We start from the raw sequence: 21,480 nt of genomic DNA on the forward strand, positions 1-21,480 counted from the left end.
TATGGCACATGTGCCCATATTTCACAGATGGGTGTAAAAAGACAAATGACCTACTATGAGAAAATGGAAACGGTCTTAGGAGCGCAGGAAAGAGACTCAGACAAGAGATGGGGTTAAACCACAACGCGTTTCGACGGAGGATCCGTCTTCATCAGGTGAAACTTCCTCCGTCGAAACGCGTTGTGGTTTAACCCCATCTCTTGTCTGAGTCTCTTTCCTGTGCTCCTAAGACCGTTTCCATTTTCTCATTGCTCCTATCCTCCATTGGAGGTTTTCGGCTGGAGCTGCGGTGGAGACCTGACATTTTTGTCTGCCCCTGGGTTGCTTCTTAAGCACTCCTCTATAACCGCTTATCACTGACTCTTAAATTACCTACTATGACTTCATTCTGACTAGAGTCGGCCATCTTAGGCTAGTTTCACACTAGCGTTTATGAGCGCAGCGACGGCCTGCGCACGGCCGCCGCCAAGCCCCGCCCCCTGCCGCGCCCCCGCCGGTAGCTCCGCCCACCGGCGCATGACGCTGCATGCGCCCTGCGTCCCCTATCTTTATCACAGGGGGCGCAGGCCGTGCGCAGTATGCGTTTGGCGGCGCATGCGTCCTTTTGACGGTGCGCCGACCTGCGCCAAACGCAACCTGCTGCAGTTTGGTTGCGTCGGCGCACCGTCAAAAAGGCGCATGCGCCGCCAAACACATACTGCGCACAGCCTGCGCCCCCGTGATAAATATAGGGGACGCAGGGCACATGCAGCGTCATGCGCCGGTGGGCGGAGCTACCGGCGGGGGCACGGCAGGGGCGGGGCTTAGCGGCGGCCGTGCGCAGGCCGTCGCTGCGCTCATAAACGCTAGCGTGAAACTAGCCTTATCCGCACATTCGCTGTTAAATGTGGATGTAAAACTAATTTTGCAAACTGATGAAATCGTGAAATTTTCACCAATAATTTTGCTCGTAATTAGCTCCGTCTATGTTCTGGAATAAGAATTATTATCTCACCCTGTACCTGAATAACCATGGAAATTTTGCATATTTACTTCTCTACTTTTACCTGAATTTAACTACTCAGAAACAGCATTGTTCTTCAGTACAAAATGATAAAGAAAATTAAAAAAATAAAAGTTTAAAAAGAAATCCTCAAACTGACGTATTAACATCCCGCTGGTATAACGGCTACAGCACAGTGGATAGCGGTATTGTAGTATTTCCGGTCACATGGTCCATCCCGTGTCATCTCCCGTAGAGTTACACTATTCACAGATGAAAAGTGTTTGGTTTTTTGATTCCGCTTGATCGGTATTCCAAAAAAAATCCAGTCTTCTTACTTTACAGACCTCTGTATCTTCAGAAAGGACACAAAGCCTCATACATTACGCCGACAGCAAAAACTAAAGAACTTCCATTTGTCTTACAGTCTATCCAGAGAAGCATCAAAACTTTCTAGATTTTAGTCCACATTTTATATCCAGGGGAAGAAGGTAAATGGGAAACTGAAATGCCTCGGCGACCGTAATCTTCATGACAAATATATCTACAGTGCGGTATATGGGTGCGATAACTAAATCTTCTCCTTTTAGCCCTTAAATATCTGGAAACAGAAGGATAAAGTATGATGAATGCAGGGGACTTAAAATATGCAAAAAAAATGTTTTATATGATTAATCTGCTGTCAAAAAGTATCAGCCTGACACCTGATTTCCTACATTTTTGCCAATTTATCACAATTACAGAATAAGTAACCTTTATTTATTTTTTTTTTTTTAACAGCTGGAAAGTTATAAAACTTTGCAAATCACTTTACACTAGGGGATTTGTCTTCATTCCTGTAAAAATATTGAGTCTGAATGGCTTCCAAACCTCTGCTTTTCCTCACTCTATTCACCAGCCTTCAGCTGCACTGATATCAGATCGTACTCATGTGGAGTACAGATGATGGCAGTGATGGGTCAGCTCTAGTCATGAGCGAACATGCTTGGATAAGGTGTTATCCGCCCATACTCAGGTGCTAACCAAATGACTTCGGCGAGCTCAAAAAAGATGTTCGAGTCCCCACGGCTGCATGTCTCGTGACTGCCTGACAGCCACAACACATGCAAGGCTAGCCTAACAAACAGACAATCCCTGAATGTGTTGCGGCTGTCCAACAGCGACAAGACATGCAGCCGTGGGGACTTGAACATATTTTTCGAGCACACCGAAGACACTCAGGTTAGCATCCGAACATACTCACATAACACCTTATCCCAGCACGCTCGCTCATCACTAGTGATCACCTGTCTCCTCCTCATTAGTATTGTGCTTATCAGGACACAGGAGCTGATCTGACCCTTCACTGCCATCATCTGTACTCCAAATGAGGATGTTCTGATATCAGTGCAGCTAAAGGCAAGAAAATAGACTGGGGAAAAGCAGCGGATTGAAAGCCGCTTACATGCATTTTTTTTTTTTACAGGAATAAAGACAAAATCCCCTAATAAAGTGATTTGCAAAATGTCACAACTTTCCACGCTTGCCAAAATTATAAAAAAAAAAAAAAAAGTACTCTTTACATATTTCAGATCATCAAACTAATATATTATAACTTGCTGATTGGTGGTTCAATAGCTAGGATCCTCACATATCAAAAGAACAGGGCTCTGAAATGCCCCATCTGACTAGGGATGGCCAAGCATGCGAGCCTATGCTCCATTCCCTGTCTATGGGACATCTGAAGGTGACAGAGTCCCAGCACATGGCTTTCTCCGACACTCCCATAGACAATGACGTAGTAGCACATATCCCATATACAGTATGTGGTGACCGTTCTATTTACATGTGCATTTTGGGATCAAAGGACAACCAAGCAGTCGGTCCTCCACCCATCTGCAAGATAGCACCTATCGCTAATAACATGTAATGGTGGGAATAAGCCTTTAACCTGTAAATTGGATTTAAGGTGCACGAAGAGGATCTGCCCGCTCACCGGATGACTAACATTCCTTAAAGGGAATCTGTCGCCCCTTTTTTGAGATATCATATAATGATATCATTCAGTTGTGTGTCACATAAGGATTCTCTTAGTACTTTTGCTTCCCCCTGACCCCGCACCTTTCATGCATAAATACCTTTTTTATATCGGTTCAGATGTATGTAAACTGCCGCGGTCCAGTCCAATGGGCGGGGCTTATTCACCTGCTCCCCCCCTGTCTTGCTCTACGCATTTCTTCTCATGTAGAGCAAGACGGGGGGAAGCAGTTGAATTAGCCCCGCCCATCGGACCGGACCGCGGCAGTTTACATACATCTGAACCGATATAAAAAAGGTATTTATGCATGAAAGGTGCGGGGTCAGGGGGAAGAAAAAGTACTAAGAGAATCCTTATGTGACACACAATTGTATGATATCATTATATGATATCTCAAAAAAGGGGTGACAGATTCCCTTTAAGTCAGGTATTTATAGGGTTTACTAAAGCAGACATAACAATGTTACTCCCACTGCATCTAAAAAGAAAAATGGGATGGTGTCAGCGCTAATCCGACAGTGAGGGAACATGTTGAGTCTCAGCCCTTCCGCGAGAGGACTGGTAACATTCCTCCTTTTTATTAAAAACGGCACCAAATCTGCCCACAAGTTGGTACTGCGGCACAGTCTGATGGCAGACTGATGTGAAGGTGAACCCCTTCACCATTTGCCAAGCACTCTATATCTTTCAGAACAACGACCGGCTATCCAGCCCTCCATACATGGAGCCTGTAGACCATGCGTCTTCATACGACCTATAGACTACGTTGTGATGATGCATCGAGTAGCGCTCCCGTTTACCTCTTTTCTTTAGTCCTATACATTTGTAGGTCCCACCATTGGTTTCTGCACCCCAAACGACGTAATGAAGACGTTGACCACCACGATGATGAACACAAGTCCAGTAGCAGTGTTATTAAGGTTGTCCAGTTTGGCGTGTTTCTCTCGATTATTAAGGTCATACTTTACTGAAGGAAAAAGAAAAAAAAAAAAGTTAATTTCTAAACTTATTAGAAACTCAAAAACAATCAGTTCTGTGGCACGAGAAATGATGAGGTTATTATAGATATCATCAGTCTTACAAGCTTATTGACCATTTTAGAAAGCCAGGGAAAAAAGGTTCATATCTGAATAATAAGCAAAATGGAAGGAATTCAATGGGCTGTGCATATAGCAATGGTCAAGAAATATAGAAAAAGAAACAACAAATTGTGCTAAAAAAAATCACAATCATACAAACCAATGAAGATGAGGAGCACCCCGACCACAATCTGGAGGATGAGGGATATGGAGATCAGGATGATGAGTGGGATGTAGTAAGTGAACGAGGGTCCCTGGTCAATTACGGCCTTCAGCTGTGACGAGTTGGCCATCAGCAGGGCAATATCCAGCATGCTCTCGGCAGCACTCTTCTTATTGGCATAATGATTTATATTCAGCTTCTTTCTGCCACGTCCATTCTGTAGAGAAAATTCGCAGGAGGTTGGTTACTTTGCGTATTTAATTTCCTAGAAGAACATGCATGGCTTATAAGTCTCCTCACTCTGACACGCCAGGCTTGGCTTGTCACCTTGCACAAGGTGAAACGTTACCTCTTAGATCCCAGTCCAGAGCCTCTCACCTAGCCAAATCAGATCTCATACTTTGCACTGATGCGGGGCAGCAAAGTGGCTGCAAATTGAGATTCTGGTTTGACTTTTATCCTAAGTCATGTGACAAGGCTCGCTAAAGAGTCGATATTGGCTTGAAGGATCACTGCTTACAATAGGTGGCGCTACAGTTTCTAGTTCTCTTCATCTCTGAAGACACAATTTGCATATTTAATTTCCTAGAGAAGCATAAGTCTCCTCACTCTGACATGCCAGGCTTAACTTGTCACTCTTCACAATTAGAAACGTTACCCCTTAGGCCTCTTTCACACTTCAGTTATTTGCATCAGTTACAATCCGCCAAAAAGGCAGACAAGCGGATCCGTTCTCAACTGATGTGAACGGATGGCACAGGATCCGTTTTTAGACGGATCCTGAAAATGAGGAAATTTAAAGGAATCGCTGGCCACGAGAGAGAGAGAGAGAGAGAATTTTTTTTTGTCCGGCACCCAGAAAGAATTTCGGGTTAAATGAGTGTCTGGAGGATCCACCACAGAAAAAAATGTTGCAAGCTCCGTTTTCAAATGTTTGAGGATGGTGACGGACAGGAACTTTTGGCGGATACGCAAAAAAAACGGATGCAACGGACAGCAATCCGTCACAATCCGCCAATAATGGAAGTCAATGGGGAAAAAAACGGATCCTCAAAAGAAAATTGCGGATCCGTTTTTTTCAAAACCTGGCGGATTGTGACTGCTTGTAAAAAACAAAAGTGTGAAAGAGGCCTTAGACTAAAAGGTTGGTTGAAATGTATAACAGTATTTGTTGTCTTATATTGGTAACATATTCAGGCATACACATATACCAGACTTAAGAGACTCAACTCAATATGCAGACCTAATTTCAAGGCAAGGCTCAATGAGAAAAAAAAACATTTATACAAGGTAACTCACACCTTAGAAAGCACTGTTCAGGGTTTTTTGCCCCTCATCAATACAGATCTGAGTAATAATTGGGTTAATGAGTTTATTCAGGGGAATACTCTCCTATAAGAGGCTTATTTTCAAAACAAAAAAATATTATGCAAAGTAGCTCAAACATTAAAAACATTGTTTAGGGTTTTTTACCCATCATCAGTACACAGCAGAGTTTTAGTTGGCTGAATGAGATTTCTTAGATGTAGCTCAGAGGATAACTGACACTCATTTAAGAGACTTATTTACCGTAAACAAAAATTATGCAAAGTAGCTCAAACCTGAGAAAGCACTGTTTCTGAGTTTTTGTCCCTCATCAGTACATAGCATATTGCTAGTTGGCTGAATGAGATGCCTTAGATGTAGCTTTGGGCAATAAAGAACCTCATTGAAGAGGCTTATTTTGAAAAATAAAATGATGCAGTGTAGCTCATATCAGCCAAACCTGCTTCTAAGATGCATCTCTGTTAGCTAACTAGTACCCCGTTTTGTGCTGATGAGGGGCAAGAACCTTGAAACAGCACTGTCCACAGATGTGTACCTTGTTTAACTAGTATGAGTTTCTTTGCATAACCTTTGTAATTTACAAAAAGACCAGTGTGCAGGGTCACGTCTGATTGTCACTGGGAGAAGGAGAAGTTTCAAAATATGAAGACTAAGTCCTAATTGCGTAAATGCTTCTGCTATTATGACACAGACTGGGCAACGCTGGACAACCCAAGCTAGTCATGAACAAATGGCCCATGTATTTTGTATAACACTGAAGAAGCTATATGACCTGAACATACATAGCCATGCAAGGATGGGGGTCATTTCATATACTGTAAAATGAATATTCTAGACCAAACCACACTTTCTGATAATGTTCAGTGGTTTATCCAACTTATTGTTATTTGACGTGGTTCAAAGTAGAGCGATACGTCATACAAGGCTGCATCTGATCACCATTTCTCTTCAAGTTATATGAAGAATTTATTTTCAGGAAGGCTGGACTTGCCAAAAAAGAAGGAATCAAAATTGCTGGATGACTCATCAGCAATCTTAAATGGGTGTCGGTGTTTTCCTATGTCAAAATAAAAACACCGACACCTCCCGTGTGGGCGCAGTTCCAGCCATGTTGGCACTTGCTATCCCGGGGCACACGTGCGGTGTTTAGCTCACGTGAGCCCCGCACCCAAGCAGCGCCGGCTACTCTTTCCCCACCGACGGACGACTAAGTAATTGACCGGATGTGAGCAGCAGGTATAAGTTGTTTTTATTTTGACGGGGAAGACACTTAGATTGAGAAAAGGTTTTCCTAGTAGTAGACTACCCCTTTAAATACACAGATGATACAACATTGATAGCAACAAGTGTAGATGGAATGAAGGACTCATAACGGGGTGTCAAGATGGAAAGTTAAAACATGGGACCTCTACTCATTACAAAGGAGACAAAGATATTAACTACCGCCAGGTATGACCAGGACACATTTTAGATGGACGACAGCAAACTGGAAATTGTAAAAGGACTTCAACCTTCTAGGATTAATGATCAGTCAAGATGCAGCCATGACACCAGAAGTCAATAGGAGAATAGCTATGGGCAAATCAACAATGAAGTCACTGGACAAGGTCTTCAAATCGAGGAACATTTCACTGGCGAAAAAGATATGGCTCGTACATAGTTCAGTCTTTTCCATAGTAATATATGGATGCGAAAACTGGACTATAAAGAAACAAGATAGAAGAAGAATTGACGCCTTCTAAATATGGTGCTGGAGAAGGATGTTATCAATTCCACTAATGGCAAGAAGAACAAACAAATCAATCTTGGAAGAAATCAAGCCAGACACGTCACGGAAAGCAAAGATCAACACAATAAGACTTGCCTGCTTTGTATGCAAACTGCCTCTTCAGACACAAAAAGGACTAGAACTCTAGTGCCACCTATTGGAAGTACTTTGGACACATCATACGAAGAGCACAATCACTGAAGAAGGACATCATGGTCAGAAAAATAGAAGGAACAAGGCGAGGATGAAGACCAGCAACCCGATGGCTTGATACTATCAAGAGAATGATGGAGAAGACCCTAGTGGACCTATCTAGGCTTGCACAAGATCTATATTCCTACAGATTGTTCTACCATTAAGTCACCATGGCTCGAGATTGAGCCAAGGGAGTTCAATAAAATAAATCGTTATTTGACCAGATGTGTTGGGGACATGATTTTACAGTACTTACTACTATATAAATATTACAGTAACTCCTCCTTTTCAGAAAAGTCTTAATTAGTGAAACCTTTCTCACACACGGCGCAGCTCTCCCGCTCACGGAATTTTGGCTGATGAAGGATCATGTGACCAGACCTGCCCATCAGCCTCCTCCAATTGAAAAACAACTTTGCATGCATAGTGGTTTTTATTGGAGAAGGCTGATGGGCAGGTCTGGTCACATGATCCTCCATCAACTTTTATTCCGTGAACAGGAGAGCTGGGCAGGGTGTGATGAAGGAAGCATTAATGAGCAGGCATCACAATCGATAAAACAAAGCTAAAGTGTACTATGCCTTTAGTGTGACAATAAAATCTTCCATTGTATGGTGGGGTTTCCAATATTGTACAAGGATGACAATTTATCACTTTTCACAGAGTTTTTACTTAAAAGTATTGAGCAATTATGTGGAAATCTCTACAATATTTTCTTCTCTGTTCCTGTTTAAACTGAGAATTCTGCTGGTTTCCAGTTAGAGAGACTTGCATTATGGAAGCACAAATAAGCAGCTTAAAGGGTACGTTCATAATGGGTTTTTGTTAATGCAGATCTCTGTACAGAAAATCTGCTGAGTATTACAGAATATGTTAACTGAGAAAAGCTTGAAAAGTAGATGGTGGGCAAGTGGCCGCAAGTAGGAAAATCACACATAGTGTCAAGTAATGACAGCTTGAACCTCCCAGCAGAGCCAAATCTCTAAAGTGTGTTCACACCGTTAAGATTCGGCTTGCTGAAAATTTTCTGTCGGCCTGGAAAACCCCTTTCAGTAAGGAGCACTTGTTTTAGGAACACTGATCTCAGTATTTCTTGAGGGGAACGCCCATACAGAACTGAAAGTCCAGTTTTGTGGGGAATCTTTCTCTTTTTCCAGAGAGGAATTTCTTAGATCATCTAACAGATCTGGAAGCTAAAGACTGGCTCCACACGTCGTACCCGGTAATGGGGCGGCATTTCAGGGAAAGTATACCTTGAGAAGCCGGTTGGAGACTATGGGGGTGATTCTCTTTCCAGTCATGATGAGGGGGTACTTTGGGGCACATGCCTCTTAATGAATCGGTCAAGGCTCGGAGTGGGGTACGTCCCTATGTGGGTCCCACCACAAATCTCACAGAGGCTTTGCTGCAGTAAGATTTGTGGTGTAGTGAACGCCGTCACTCGTCTTGAATTTGATGAGTAGGGGTCGCCACGCCCCAGCACTGCCTACCTTGTCGGAGCTGGGGCGACAATGGTATGAAAATACCAGAAGTCACATCTGTTGCACAACCTCAAGTTGTGGGGGGAAAAAAAAGTGAGTTTTCAAAGGGTTTTTTTTGCCAGAAAGCTTTGATGAATCGCCCCCTGTGTGTGTCGGCTGACTAGTCCAAGAAAGGTCCTCAGCAACTTCTCTCAGCCCAGATCTCTTTGACTCACAGGTCTCACCCTAAGTATATTGGGAAAGACCTGTCAGTGAAAGGAATCTGGGCTGGGAGAAGCTGCGTACAGACAGAGAGAGACCCGTCAGTCAACTGGAACGGTCAAGGAGAAGCCACCGGGAGCCTACTTTGGACTAGCCAGCCAAGACCCATATATTGAGAGCTCCCCATCTAAAGCAGAAATTTGGCCAGGGCTTATCTTCTGAACAAAGGACAAAGGGCGACCGGATATTTAGGGCATTGCCTGCCCTTATGAACTATATTATGTCCGATTTAGGTGTATACACTGTATAATGCATAGGAACACATAATGTAACCGTACACATGTCAGGCACACCGCTAGTGAAATATTAACGTGGACACTGGATCTCTGTACATGTGAGTATTTATAGAAGTCTAGGCTGTGGTTTCTGCTCTCCTATCAGTAGTCACACATTGTTTAGGCACAGGAGGCCCCTCGCTGCAGGCCGGGCCTGAAAGGACAAGGCGAAATGCGACAGGAAAAAAAGGCTCATATTACAAGTACGGTAGTCTGCCGTGAAGACGAAATGCAGAATCGCACATAGCAAAGTACAAAAACTCCAAAAATGTCTTACAAGGGAATAGCTACTTAAAGGGATTGTCTAGTTTATAGAAGACTTTTACATATACAGAATTCTCAGTTAAAACAGACTTTGAATAACCCCCCCCCCCCCAATTCCCGGTTCAAAAATAAAGAACTACCATTAGTATTATTATTGTGATTATTAATGAATAATAATAAAACTATATATATTTGGTACTTCCGTATCCATAAAAGTTTGAGCTATGAGATTATAAAGTTATTTAACCCTCATTAGAAACTGTAAAGACGTGAAAAAAAGGTTGAAATAAGCCAAAATTGCTGTATTGTGGTGGCCGCACTTCCCCAGAAAAATGCAACATAAAGTGATGGAAACAAGCACTTATATGGCTACCTCAATGGAGGAATAAAATAAAATGGATCTTGGAAGAAGAAAAAAAAAAAAGAAAGAAATTGCAGAAAACACAAATTGCCTGCATCATCAAGGGGTAAACCTTTTTTTTTTCCAATATTTATATTTATTTATTTTTTGTCACCTTAGGAGACCAGTCAATCATTTATACTAAATACTGCAATAATACCACAAAACAAAAAAAAATAAAAATTGCCCCATCGTGAACGATTTGAGGTCGATATTGACTTATAGGGCTCCTGCTTCCACAGGTGTCATCGTATACTGTGCTCCCTTCCCCCATGAATAGGCGATTTCCATAGATTACATGGTGCAGCAGAGCACTCCGTTGTGCACAGCATCCGCCCTTATTCTTTACTTCATTTCTTCCAGTTCTTCATTTACTCAGCAGCCGCCACCAGTGGATCAGTGACGGATTCTCCTCACTTGAGGCCTTCAGTAAATGAGCCCTGCCTGGGAAATGTGAGTGTCCGGGGATTAGAGGAATCGGATAGTGGAAGGAGGGAGAGGTGGGCATGTGACTGGTTCCTGCACCGGCCCCGTCTATTCAGGAGCCTCTGTACTAGAAAAACCTGTCTAGACGGATTAATAACACAGGTTTAATGTCTGGACAGGTTTTCGTGAAGCCTGACTGTATTGTAGGACCTTGTAGACACTTATAGAGGTGACATAGAATTTGCACAGTCAAATACATCATACACTCCATTAGGCGGAATTCAGACCTCCATGTATTTCTATCCAAGTAGGGGCTGGCCAAGGGTCTCCCGATTCAAAGTTGACAGCTTCATAAACATATAGGTGGATGTCGAGATCAAGTCAGAAGACCCACACCTAGTCTACACATCACTGTTACACAGCTGTCCCCGGGCTTTGCTCTCTTCCCCTGGCTCCGTTGCCTTCTGTTGCCTTCTGTTGTGCTCCACATCGGGTTTTGCAGGTTGCCCAATGTAGATCAATGACATATTCTCCCTAGACCTATTTAAGACCCATTGACACACACCTGTGTCTTAGTAATGAGACTCTAGACCTCTATGTTTGGTGTGCGCCACCATCTGTGCCTTACCTGTTCCACTTCATCCTTTCTGCTGCTCCTGAGATTCCTGTGTGAGCCTAGTCCTCGCTGCCTACGTGCCTTCTAGCTGCTTCAATGCCCGTTGTCCGTGTGCTCATCCAAACCGGGGGCTTAGAGGATCCACCTCACCTGGTGAGGCTTAACAATCACATTCTGTTTTCGGACAGCAATACACGAACCTCTGAACTGGGCATTACTAGGACCTGGATTGTATATAAGAATTCCTCTATCATATACATAGTGACTATATTAGGATTAGCACATCTCTAGAATTGGAGTAAATCAAGTTTGAAGGACCTGATCCATCAACAATGTCAGTAATCTGTAGCTGTTGGATGGTAGCCCGGAGAACCACCTCCTGTCTCCCGGCATCTGCAGTTCTTTTTTAGTAGACGCCTGAGAAATACTTTCATAAGAAAATTACGAGTGACACCTATAATATAATTTGCACGACACGTGATTAGAGCATTTTCCTGACAATTAGGTTTCTAACCTCCATTAAAAGGTCAGTCTTTATAAAATTCTGACATGTCATGTGCACGTGATCAAAGTTTTCATTGGTGCGTACAAAGGACCTTGCTGTTGGGTCAGAGCTGAAAGTTAGCTACATATTGACTTTGGTCACCAAGGAAAGCCAACTGGACATTAAATGGGTTCTTCAGCATTAGAAAATAAAAAAGTAAATGTAATTAGAAATAAATTCCAAAAATACCTTTAATTAGCAAATGATTACCATTTGTCTTGGGAGGGTATTACTATAGACAGGCCGCAGTCTTGTTATACTTACACTGACAGAAACATGGCCACTGTGATAATTTGGAGATGCTAAGGGTACAGAGGTAGGAAGAGACCGCTCACACTGCTGTCCACCCTCTCTATCTGATCTAATAATGGAAATACTAGGGGTGCTGAGGTAAGAAGAGGCTGCTCACACTGCTGTCCACCCTGGCTATCTGATCTAATACTGGAGATACCAGGGGGCTGAGGTAAGAAGAGACTGCTCACTCGGCTGTCTACCATGTCTATCTGATCTAATACTGGAAATACCAGAGGTGCTGAGGTAAGAAGAAGCTGCTCACACTGCTGTCCACCATGTCTATCTGATCTAATGCTAGATATACAAGGGGTACTGATGTAACAAGAGGCTGCATCCACCCTGTCTATCTAATCTAATACTGGGGATACCTAACAGGGGAACTGAGATAAGAAGAGGCTGCTAACATTGCTGTGCACCCTGGCGACCTGATCTAATATTGGAGATACCAGGGGTAATGAGGTAACAAGAGGCTGCATCCACTGCTGTCCACCCTATCTATCTGATCTAATACTGGAGATACCTGACAGGGGAACTGATATAAGAAGAGGCTGCTCACACTGCTGTCCACCCTGTGTATCTGATCTAATACTGGAGATACCAGGGGTGCTGAGGTAACAAGAGGCTGCTCACACTGCTGTCTATCTGATCTATTACTGGAGATACCAGGGGTGCTGAGGTAAGAGGAGGCTGCTAAAACTGCTGTGCAACCTATCTCTGGATATAATAACAGACATAGAAGCAACAATGTCCTTCCTTGACGATAAAACCCTTTGACGCAAAGAAATGATGAATGCACGTGTTTCCTTGGTGGTAATCATGGATAACAGAAGACATAGGCCCCAATTCAAAGCTTTTATCCCAGAATTTGAGTGTAAAAAGCTGTAACATTTTAGCACAATGCGAGTCTGCGCTAAAATTTTGTGACAATGGAGGTCTCATGCAATTTTGTCCCAGTTCAGACACATTGGGTGTACCTAGGGCCAGACGAACAGGCGTAAAATTAACGACGAATGGTGCAGTTCCTTACGTCAGTCCCCAATTGGAGTAAGATTTGTGGAAAAGCAAATGCCACTTTTCAGATTCACTGGATTCATTAAGAGGCGTGCACCTTTTAATGAATCAAGGGCGTCTGACTCCAGTACGCCTCTTCATCAAGACCAGTGTGAAAAATGCAGATCTCTATGAATTGGGGCCAATGATTTTAAGAATCAGTTTTCTTTTAAAGTACTCAAGTCTGCTCTTACCACTCTGTCTTGCTGACTGAATTAGATCAGCTGCCTTGATCCGACTAAGGGCGCAGTCACATGGCCGTATAAATCGGACCAAGATCGGAATGCAATGCCAAAACTGGCCGGTGGGTCTTCTGACCCAAGTGTGACAGTTTCATATAGTTCTATGCAAATGTCACCCTCGGGTGAGGAGAGCCGCCGGCCAGTCCATGCACTGCGTTCTGACCTTGGTCCGATTTATACGGCCATGTGACTGCGCCCCAACACTTTCGCTTGAACTAACGAGATCGCTGAAATTATGTAAGCGGGTCAATTTTTTGTAAAAGCTGAAATTTAGTGGAAATTAGTTTTTTTGTGATTGCATGTCATTTAATGGAAAAACATGACACTACAATATTTTGCAATTCATCATGTAGTCGAGGAGAAATGTCCTCATTCCTCATAGGGAGTTTTTATTTTATGACTCTGCAATTCATCTATTAGTTTGGGTGGGGGTTTTCCTGAAAACCTTCAATCTGAACTTTTACTCTCTAAATAAGAGGTTAGAATTGGCTCTGCTCCAATCTGCTGAAATCACTTGTATGTGAGTCACACAGCAGCGTGTGAGCATTACAGGAAATGGTTATAAACAGCATCGTGGTTGTTGCCGCCCGCACCTCCAGCTTCTGCACATCCGAGAAGTACAGTATATGCATCCTCATTCATACAGAAAACCTAGTTATTGTAGAACAGCTGCTTATACATTTTAGTTATTAACTTTCCTTTTTGAAAATAAATATTTGCTTGCTCTAATTAACAATATGAAACCCCATCTACTTTGGATATAAAAAGTCTACACACCCCTGTTAACGTACCAGGTTTTTGTCATATTATAAAAAATGAAAAAAAAAAAATCACACCAAGAATCATTTCAGAACTTTTTCCACCTTTAAAGGGAATCTGTCACCGGAAGTTGGGGGGGCTATGTAAATGCCCTGTGTTCGGTCCGATGGGCGGAGTTTCTTCTTTTTTTCTCCACCCCATCCGTGGCCCTTGTCCACGATTTTTTCCGGAATTAGTCGTTCTCCTCCATAGTTCGCTCGTGCGCAAAACAATCATGCCTCGCGCACGCGCAGTATGCTTTGCCCAACTGCGGGCACAGCCGAAAATCATTACTGCGCATGCGCCAGTACACTATGTCCCGGAACACAGCGAAATACTTCCGGGACATAGTGTTCCAGCGCATGCGCAGTAATGATCTGGAGGAGAACGACTCTAATTCCGGAAAAGATTGCGGACGGGGGCCATGGATGGGGTGGAGAAAAAAAGAAGAAACACCGCCCATCAGACTGGACACAGGGCATTTACATAGCCCGCCAACTTCCGGTGACAGATTCCCTTTAATGTACCCCACAATCTGTAAAATTCAATTGAAAAAAATAAACAGAAACCTTTTCAGGTGAAAAAAGAAAAATAAAGTAATAAAATAATGTGGTTACTTAAATATACACACCCTTTATCTAATAGCTTGTTGAAGTACCCTTTGAATTTAGGACAGCAAGGAGTCTTTTTGGGTCAGAGTCTATCAGCATGGCACATCTAGAATTGGCAAATGTTGCCCACTCTTCCCTGGAGTTGCGCCAAATCTGATCGATGCGTCTGACCAGGACACTTCCTGTGTATAGCACCCTCTTGTATTCAAGTTTAGGCAGGGCCATTCCAAAACTGTGATCTTCTTCTGGCAAAGCCATTCTTTTGCTTGTTTGATGGTATGGTTAGGGTGGTTGTCGTATTGAAAGGTAAAACTCATCTTCGGCCTAAAAAGTTTTGTTGTCAAATTTACTGATATTTTGAAATATTCATAACTAGTTCCACCTTAACTAAAACCCCAGTTTTAGCTGCTCAAAAGAAGCTCCCAAAGCACAATGTAGCCTCCACCATGCTTCACTGTGGGTATGGTGTTCTTTTGGGGTTGGCTTTGAGCTAAACATACGTTTTGGAATTATGACCAAAAAGTTCAACCTTTAGGACGGAGAATAGAAAGAATCGCTTTCTTATTAGTATGTAAGAAGGAAAGCCAATAGTATCTAACTAGGCCCCCCCAACGACTAATATTATTGCACCTCCTTTGATGTTGCCATGGGCCTCCTGGACCAACTGTCTCCTTGTCTTTTCAACAATTCTTGAGGGACGTCCAGTTCTGGGTAATGTTACTGTTTTGTCAAACTTAAGCCACTTTTTTATGACGATCTTCACAGAGTTTCATTGTATATCTAATGCCTTGGAATGGCTTTTGTACTCTTCTCCTGACTGAGGACTCTTAGCAATGAGATCCTTTGCTGGCTTGTAAGCTGTTTACGGACCTCGGCTTTTGTTGTAAAATGACAGGAAAATCCTACTAAAACAGCCAAACTTTATAACTACTATTTAACATGAGCTTAAATGTGATTGGCTAATTTTGAACACAACCACATCCCCAATTATTAAGGGTGTTCACACTTATGCAGTCACATTATTTTAATTTTATTTTACCCTCAAAATGATGATTTCTATGTGTTTCTCAATGGATTTTTTCAGATCATGGTTGACATTAAAGATGAAAAAATTTCTGAAATGATTATTTTATAAAAAAAAATCTGCCATTTTAACATGGGTGTGTAGACTTTTTATATCCACTGCAGAGCTAGTAGTGAGAAATCCTTACAACTGTATCAGTTCTAGACAATCCATTTATATGTGTTAACTTTTTTCCTGTCTTTTCACTATTCGGGATTCTACAGGTATTTGACCGCTACATGTGGACTCATCCTATGAAGCTAGGAGCGAACAATATGCAGCACTTGCCATTACTTCAGATAGTATATAAATAAGGGAAAACAATTACCAGTCATAGCAAAAAAAAAAAAAATTAAGTGACAAAGCCAAGCTCAGAGACAACAAGCCGCCAGATATTAGATTGCTAATTTGTTATAGTTAAAAGGAAACGCTGTGAAATAATGAGGTCGTTGTTGGAGGAGAAGCTAAACACAACACAAAAGGGAGACTTGTTCTCCACTGACATCACTCAAGTATTACACCACAACAGGAACCGAAAAGGCTAATGCCACCTAGACATAAATACAATTTTCTGGGTGTAGTTCCATAATAATGCTTAAAAAACTTACTTTCTACGCCCTTGTCCTTTAGCTTTGTTTTCCTGAAAACACGATCCATCAGAGCACAGATTAATTATTTATTCTTATATTACAACAATTTTGTATGAGTCATCAATGTCAGACTTAAAGGGGTTCTCTAGAAATAAAAAAAAAAATTAATAAATGTCATTATAAATAAATTGTGAGGGCTGCTGATCACCTGACAAAGCAACAGAATGAAATAATTATTTTAGCTTGCTTAAAAAAAAAAATCATAATTCTCGGCAGCACATCATCCTGTGTTATCAGGGCAAGTGCTGCCGAGAACAATGACAATCTGTGTGGGCAAGGAAAGAGCCATTACTGATCCTCTTACTGAAAGGGTCTCATCATTACAAGTTATGACCTATCCACAGTGTTGGTGATAATGTATGATCACTGGGGCTCCTAAAGCTGGCTCCTCTACAAATCATGGTAAAAGAGGTCCTTACCATGGGTGGTCACAATGGTAGTATCCAAGCTGCTGCGTTTTTTTATAGTCTACGGGACAGAAGGGAAAAGCTAAGTCCAGCCCTATGCATGACCACTACACTACTCCATTCAAGTAGGGGACAAAGGAGCCCGATACTCATAATAAGTGGAGGACCCACCAACGATCATACCCTTATCTGCCAACGTGCAGTTGGAATTGTGAGAAAACCAATTTACTCGCCAGCAAGTGGATGGGACAAGCGTCAGTACTCGCCATAGCCACCCGAACCGATGAGCAGCTGAGCCAGTGTAAACCGCGACAGTGGGCTTACTTCACTGTCCCGATCGGCAGGGTCTGGACCCCTAACCAAAGACTGTTGGTCATAAACGTTAAAGTCCTGGAGATTCAGGGACATTTTCTATCTAATGGTCAGATGAAGATGGGACAAGTAGAAATTTACTACTATTAGAGTTTGTTTTTATGTTTTTAAACATTTTTTCTTCTCGAGTCACAAATGTTCTTTGAGTTCTCGATCTAAGCCAAAATCCACAGGAAATTGTTTATCTCTAAGCATCCTGCCTCTGGAGCTTCATCATTTCCCATGGACAGGAGCAAAAAAAACTTCCCGCTCGCCAGCAGCCTCCGTCCCATGATCGGAGATTTAACTGACAGACTAAATAAGAAAAAGGCCAAGTGTAAAACCCCCCATAACCAAGAGGTAGCTGGCCTATCGTATGGCTGACACCTATCTCTGCCGAATCTTTTGATGGCTACCTATACAACCAAGAACAAAAGGCTCAGCAATCCAAAATTGGATATCCCGTTCCTTGTCTCCCCCGACATCATCTGATACGGAAGAGTCAGGAGATCCCATACACATTAGACTTCTACCGACACCGAGATGTCTGAAACAACAAGTCTCCAGACCAGAACTTAAGACGTTGGCCACTATTTTTTTTTTTTACTTATGGACTATGCTTAGGATAACCTATCAATATTTGAGAGTTGTGGGTGTGACTCCCGGCACTCTTGCCCGTCATCTGTTACCAGCATCGGCAACAGACAGTAATTCTCGGCTACTACCGGATCACGTCAATTCAGTCAAAACCATAGCAACCGGATGCTACAGATTCCACCCCAATTCATGGATCTGCAGGACCCACAGGTAACAGCTGATTGGCAGGAGTGATGGGTGTCGCACCCACCACAGATCAGATATTGGTGACCTATCCCAGGAAACCAACTGATCTGTTTCTGGAATCAGTGTCTCTGACCTTACATCATGATGCTTTCAGATTACATAGCAAGACTGCTCACAGATTCCCTCTAAGAACTAGAGAAAAAGGCTAAAGTTTGTTTGAAACCGGTAACTGTGGACACACATAATTCGGCCTATGAGCTGTATACTCAAAAACAGTAGCATTTTCTGGATTCCACAATATTTGTAATGTTGCTTCATTCTTTAAATTTAGATGCAAAGGACCAAAAATATTATAATAATATTGTTGCTTCAATTCTTTAAGCCGCAAAACATCCGCTAAAACAGGAGGCTGCATAATTGATGTCTACGAGGAAAACACAACCACAAGTGCCACGGCGTGCTGCATTCCAAGTACACTGACAAACATTAGCTCCTTTCATGTACGGTATATAACTAAGATTGACATGAAACACATGTAATGGAGGCTTTACAGGCAACGTGTCAGCAGGATGTACCCTTATACAAGCCTCTTCCAGCATTGTTTGTCTCCTGAAAAAATCCATCAGTCAACCGTAGATCTGCATACCGTAGGGTCCTTCGGAAAATTTCTGCAAAATATTCCAATAAAGGCAGAAGTGTTGACCGAATGTAATCTAATAGGACCACTCGGCTCTAAAACGACAGCAGATTGACTAAATACAAGTCAAGCCACACTTATTTGTAAAAAAAAAAAAAAAAAAAGCAAAATAAAAAAATGACTCTGGTGCCGAGACATTTAGACTGGAGTCTTAAACTCCAATGTTTTACAGATAGTGCTGGAGTAAAGGTGCGATGAAATAGTGAGTCTCTTTAGTGTTTCACGCTTTTCAGCTACCGTCACTATTTGTGACATAAATTTTGATGAATCTGTCGGCCGTGATTGCCCATGACCTGTCCGAACTCCACCCACTGTGCAAAAAGTTGGGTCGATTGTAAAAATGCCAAAAGTCACAATATTTCAAGAATTCTGGATAAAACTGTCAATACGTGTCACTATCTGGTTTGCATTACTAAAAGAGAATTTAAGTGATACATTCTCTTTAAAGGGGTTGTCTTCTTTTTCAAAGCATTCTTTCATATGCTAATATACAGTGGGGAAAAAAAGTATTTAGTCAGTCAGCAATAGTGCAAGTTCCACCACTTAAAAAGATGAGAGGCGTCTGTAATTTACATCATAGGTAGACCTCAACTATGGGAGACAAACTGAGAAAAAAAAATCCAGAAAATCACATTGTCTGTTTTTTTTTTCATTTTATTTGCATATTATGGTGGAAAATAAGTATTTGGTCAGAAACAAAATTTCATCTCAATACTTTGTGATATATCCTTTGTTGGCAATGACAGAGGTCAAACGTTTTCTGTAAGTCTTCACAAGGTTGCCACACACTGTTGTTGGTATGTTGGCCCATTCCTCCATGCAGATCTCCTCTAGAGCAGTGATGTTTTTGGCTTTTCGCTTGGCAACACGGACTTTCAACTCCCTCCAAAGGTTTTCTATAGGGTTGAGATCTGGAGACTGGCTAGGCCACTCCAGGACCTTGAAATGCTTCTTACGAAGCCACTCCTTCGTTGCCCTGGCGGTGTGCTTTGGATCATTGTCATGTTGAAAGACCCAGCCACGTTTCATCTTCAATGCCCTTGCTGATGGAAGGAGGTTTGCACTCAAAATCTCACGATACATGGCCCCATTCATTCTTTCATGTGTCCGGATCAGTCGTCCTGGCCCCTTTGCAGAGAAACAGCCCCAAAGCATGATGTTTCCACCACCATGCTTTACAGTAGGTATGGTGTTTGATGGATGCAACTCAGTATTCTTTTTCCTCCAAACACGACAAGTTGTGTTTCTACCAAACAGTTCCAGTTTGGTTTCATCAGACCATAGGACATTCTCCCAAAACTCCTCTGGATCATCCAAATGCTCTCTAGCAAACTTCAGACAGGCCCGGACATGTACAGGCTTAAGCAGTGGGACACGTCTGGCACTGCAGGATCTGAGTCCATGGTGGCGTAGTGTGTTACTTATGGTAGGCCTTGTTACATTGGTCCCAGCTCTCTGCAGTTCATTCACTAGGTCCCCCCGCGTGGTTCTGGGATTTTTGCTCACCGTTCTTGTGATCATTCTGACCCCACGGGGTGGGATTTTGCGTGGAGCACCAGATCGAGGGAGTTTATCAGTGGTCTTGTATGTCTTCCATTTTCTAATTATTGCTCCCACAGTTGATTTCTTCACTCCAAGCTGGTTGGCTATTGCAGATTCAGTCTTCCCAGCCTGGTGCAGGGCTACAATTTTGTTTCTGGTGTCCTTTGACAGCTCTTTGGTCTTCACCATAGTGGAGTTTGGAGTCAGACTGTTTGAGGGTGTGCACAGGTGTCTTTTTATACTGATAACAAGTTTAAACAGGTGCCATTACTACAGGTAATGAGTGGAGGAAAGAGGAGACTCTTAAAGAAGAAGTTACAGGTCTGTGAGAGCCAGAAATCTTGATTGCTTGTTTCTGACTAAATACTTATTTTCCACCATAATATGCAAATAAAATGAAAAAAAAAACAGACAATGTGATTTTCTGGATTTTTTTTCTCAGTTTGTCTCCCATAGTTGAGGTCTACCTATGATGTAAATTACAGACGCCTCTCATCTTTTTAAGTGGTGGAACTTGCACTATTGCTGACTGACTAAATACTTTTTTTCCCCACTGTAGCTATAAAAAAAAAATAAATTGAGTCTTATCCCGGATTCACCCTTCCAAGGGTCCTGGTCCAAGTATGGACTACAACGCATGGGCTGGGCATGGATCTTATAGCCTCATACACTATATGTCTACAAAATGGTTGAGTTTGGGTCCGGAGAGTGTGAAGCACAGACATGACACACGGATGTATGAATGTGGCCTTACTTACCCTCCCTGGGTCTTTTGGAGAGCAGTGGTGGAGCAGAAGAAGAGCCTTCAACCCTGGACCCAAAGAGGGAGAGTAAAGAATGAAAAACGGACCTGGGTCATGCAAATAGATTCACTCATCGATCCTACCGGTGATTTTTGCCCTAGAGCTGCACAGAATACACATTCTAGACTTCTGCTATCCTTTTTCCCCCTTTTTTTTTTTGATCCCGCTCCAACATGAGAAATCATTCTCTTATACATGGGTTGCTGAGCTGACCCACCACCAATCCTCATGTGCATCTGAAGACCCTCAATACGGAAATCACATTCAAAATGCACAAAAAAATTTGAAACGGAAATCGAAAAAAAAAAATATTTATGTCACATGCTAGGTCAAGTGGGGAAAGTTTATCAATCTATTAAAAAAAAAATCTCTATTTTTTTATGAAGTGCTGC

The 21,480-nt window shown here is 42.4% G+C and overlaps 1 protein-coding gene across 1 annotated transcript in view; it reads right to left on the reverse strand.

Moving 5' to 3' along the window:
• Positions 1-831: 831 nt before the first annotated feature.
• Positions 832-21,480, reverse strand: part of NINJ1 (ninjurin 1) — a 30,751-nt gene continuing 10,102 nt past the window's right edge. Inside the window, exons 2-4 of the mRNA XM_073574197.1 lie at positions 4,239-4,458; positions 3,800-3,966; positions 832-1,583 (exon numbers count right to left, since the gene is read on the reverse strand). Of these exons, the coding sequence (XP_073430298.1) occupies positions 3,815-3,966; positions 4,239-4,458 (372 nt within the window). The 3' untranslated portion in view covers positions 832-1,583; positions 3,800-3,814. The remainder of the gene's footprint in view (positions 1,584-3,799; positions 3,967-4,238; positions 4,459-21,480) is intronic.

This window comes from Dendrobates tinctorius, unplaced genomic scaffold, assembly GCF_039654945.1.
Source record: "Dendrobates tinctorius isolate UK_male_01 unplaced genomic scaffold, ASM3965494v1 ptg000038l, whole genome shotgun sequence".
Lineage (NCBI taxonomy): Eukaryota > Metazoa > Chordata > Amphibia > Anura > Dendrobatidae > Dendrobates > Dendrobates tinctorius.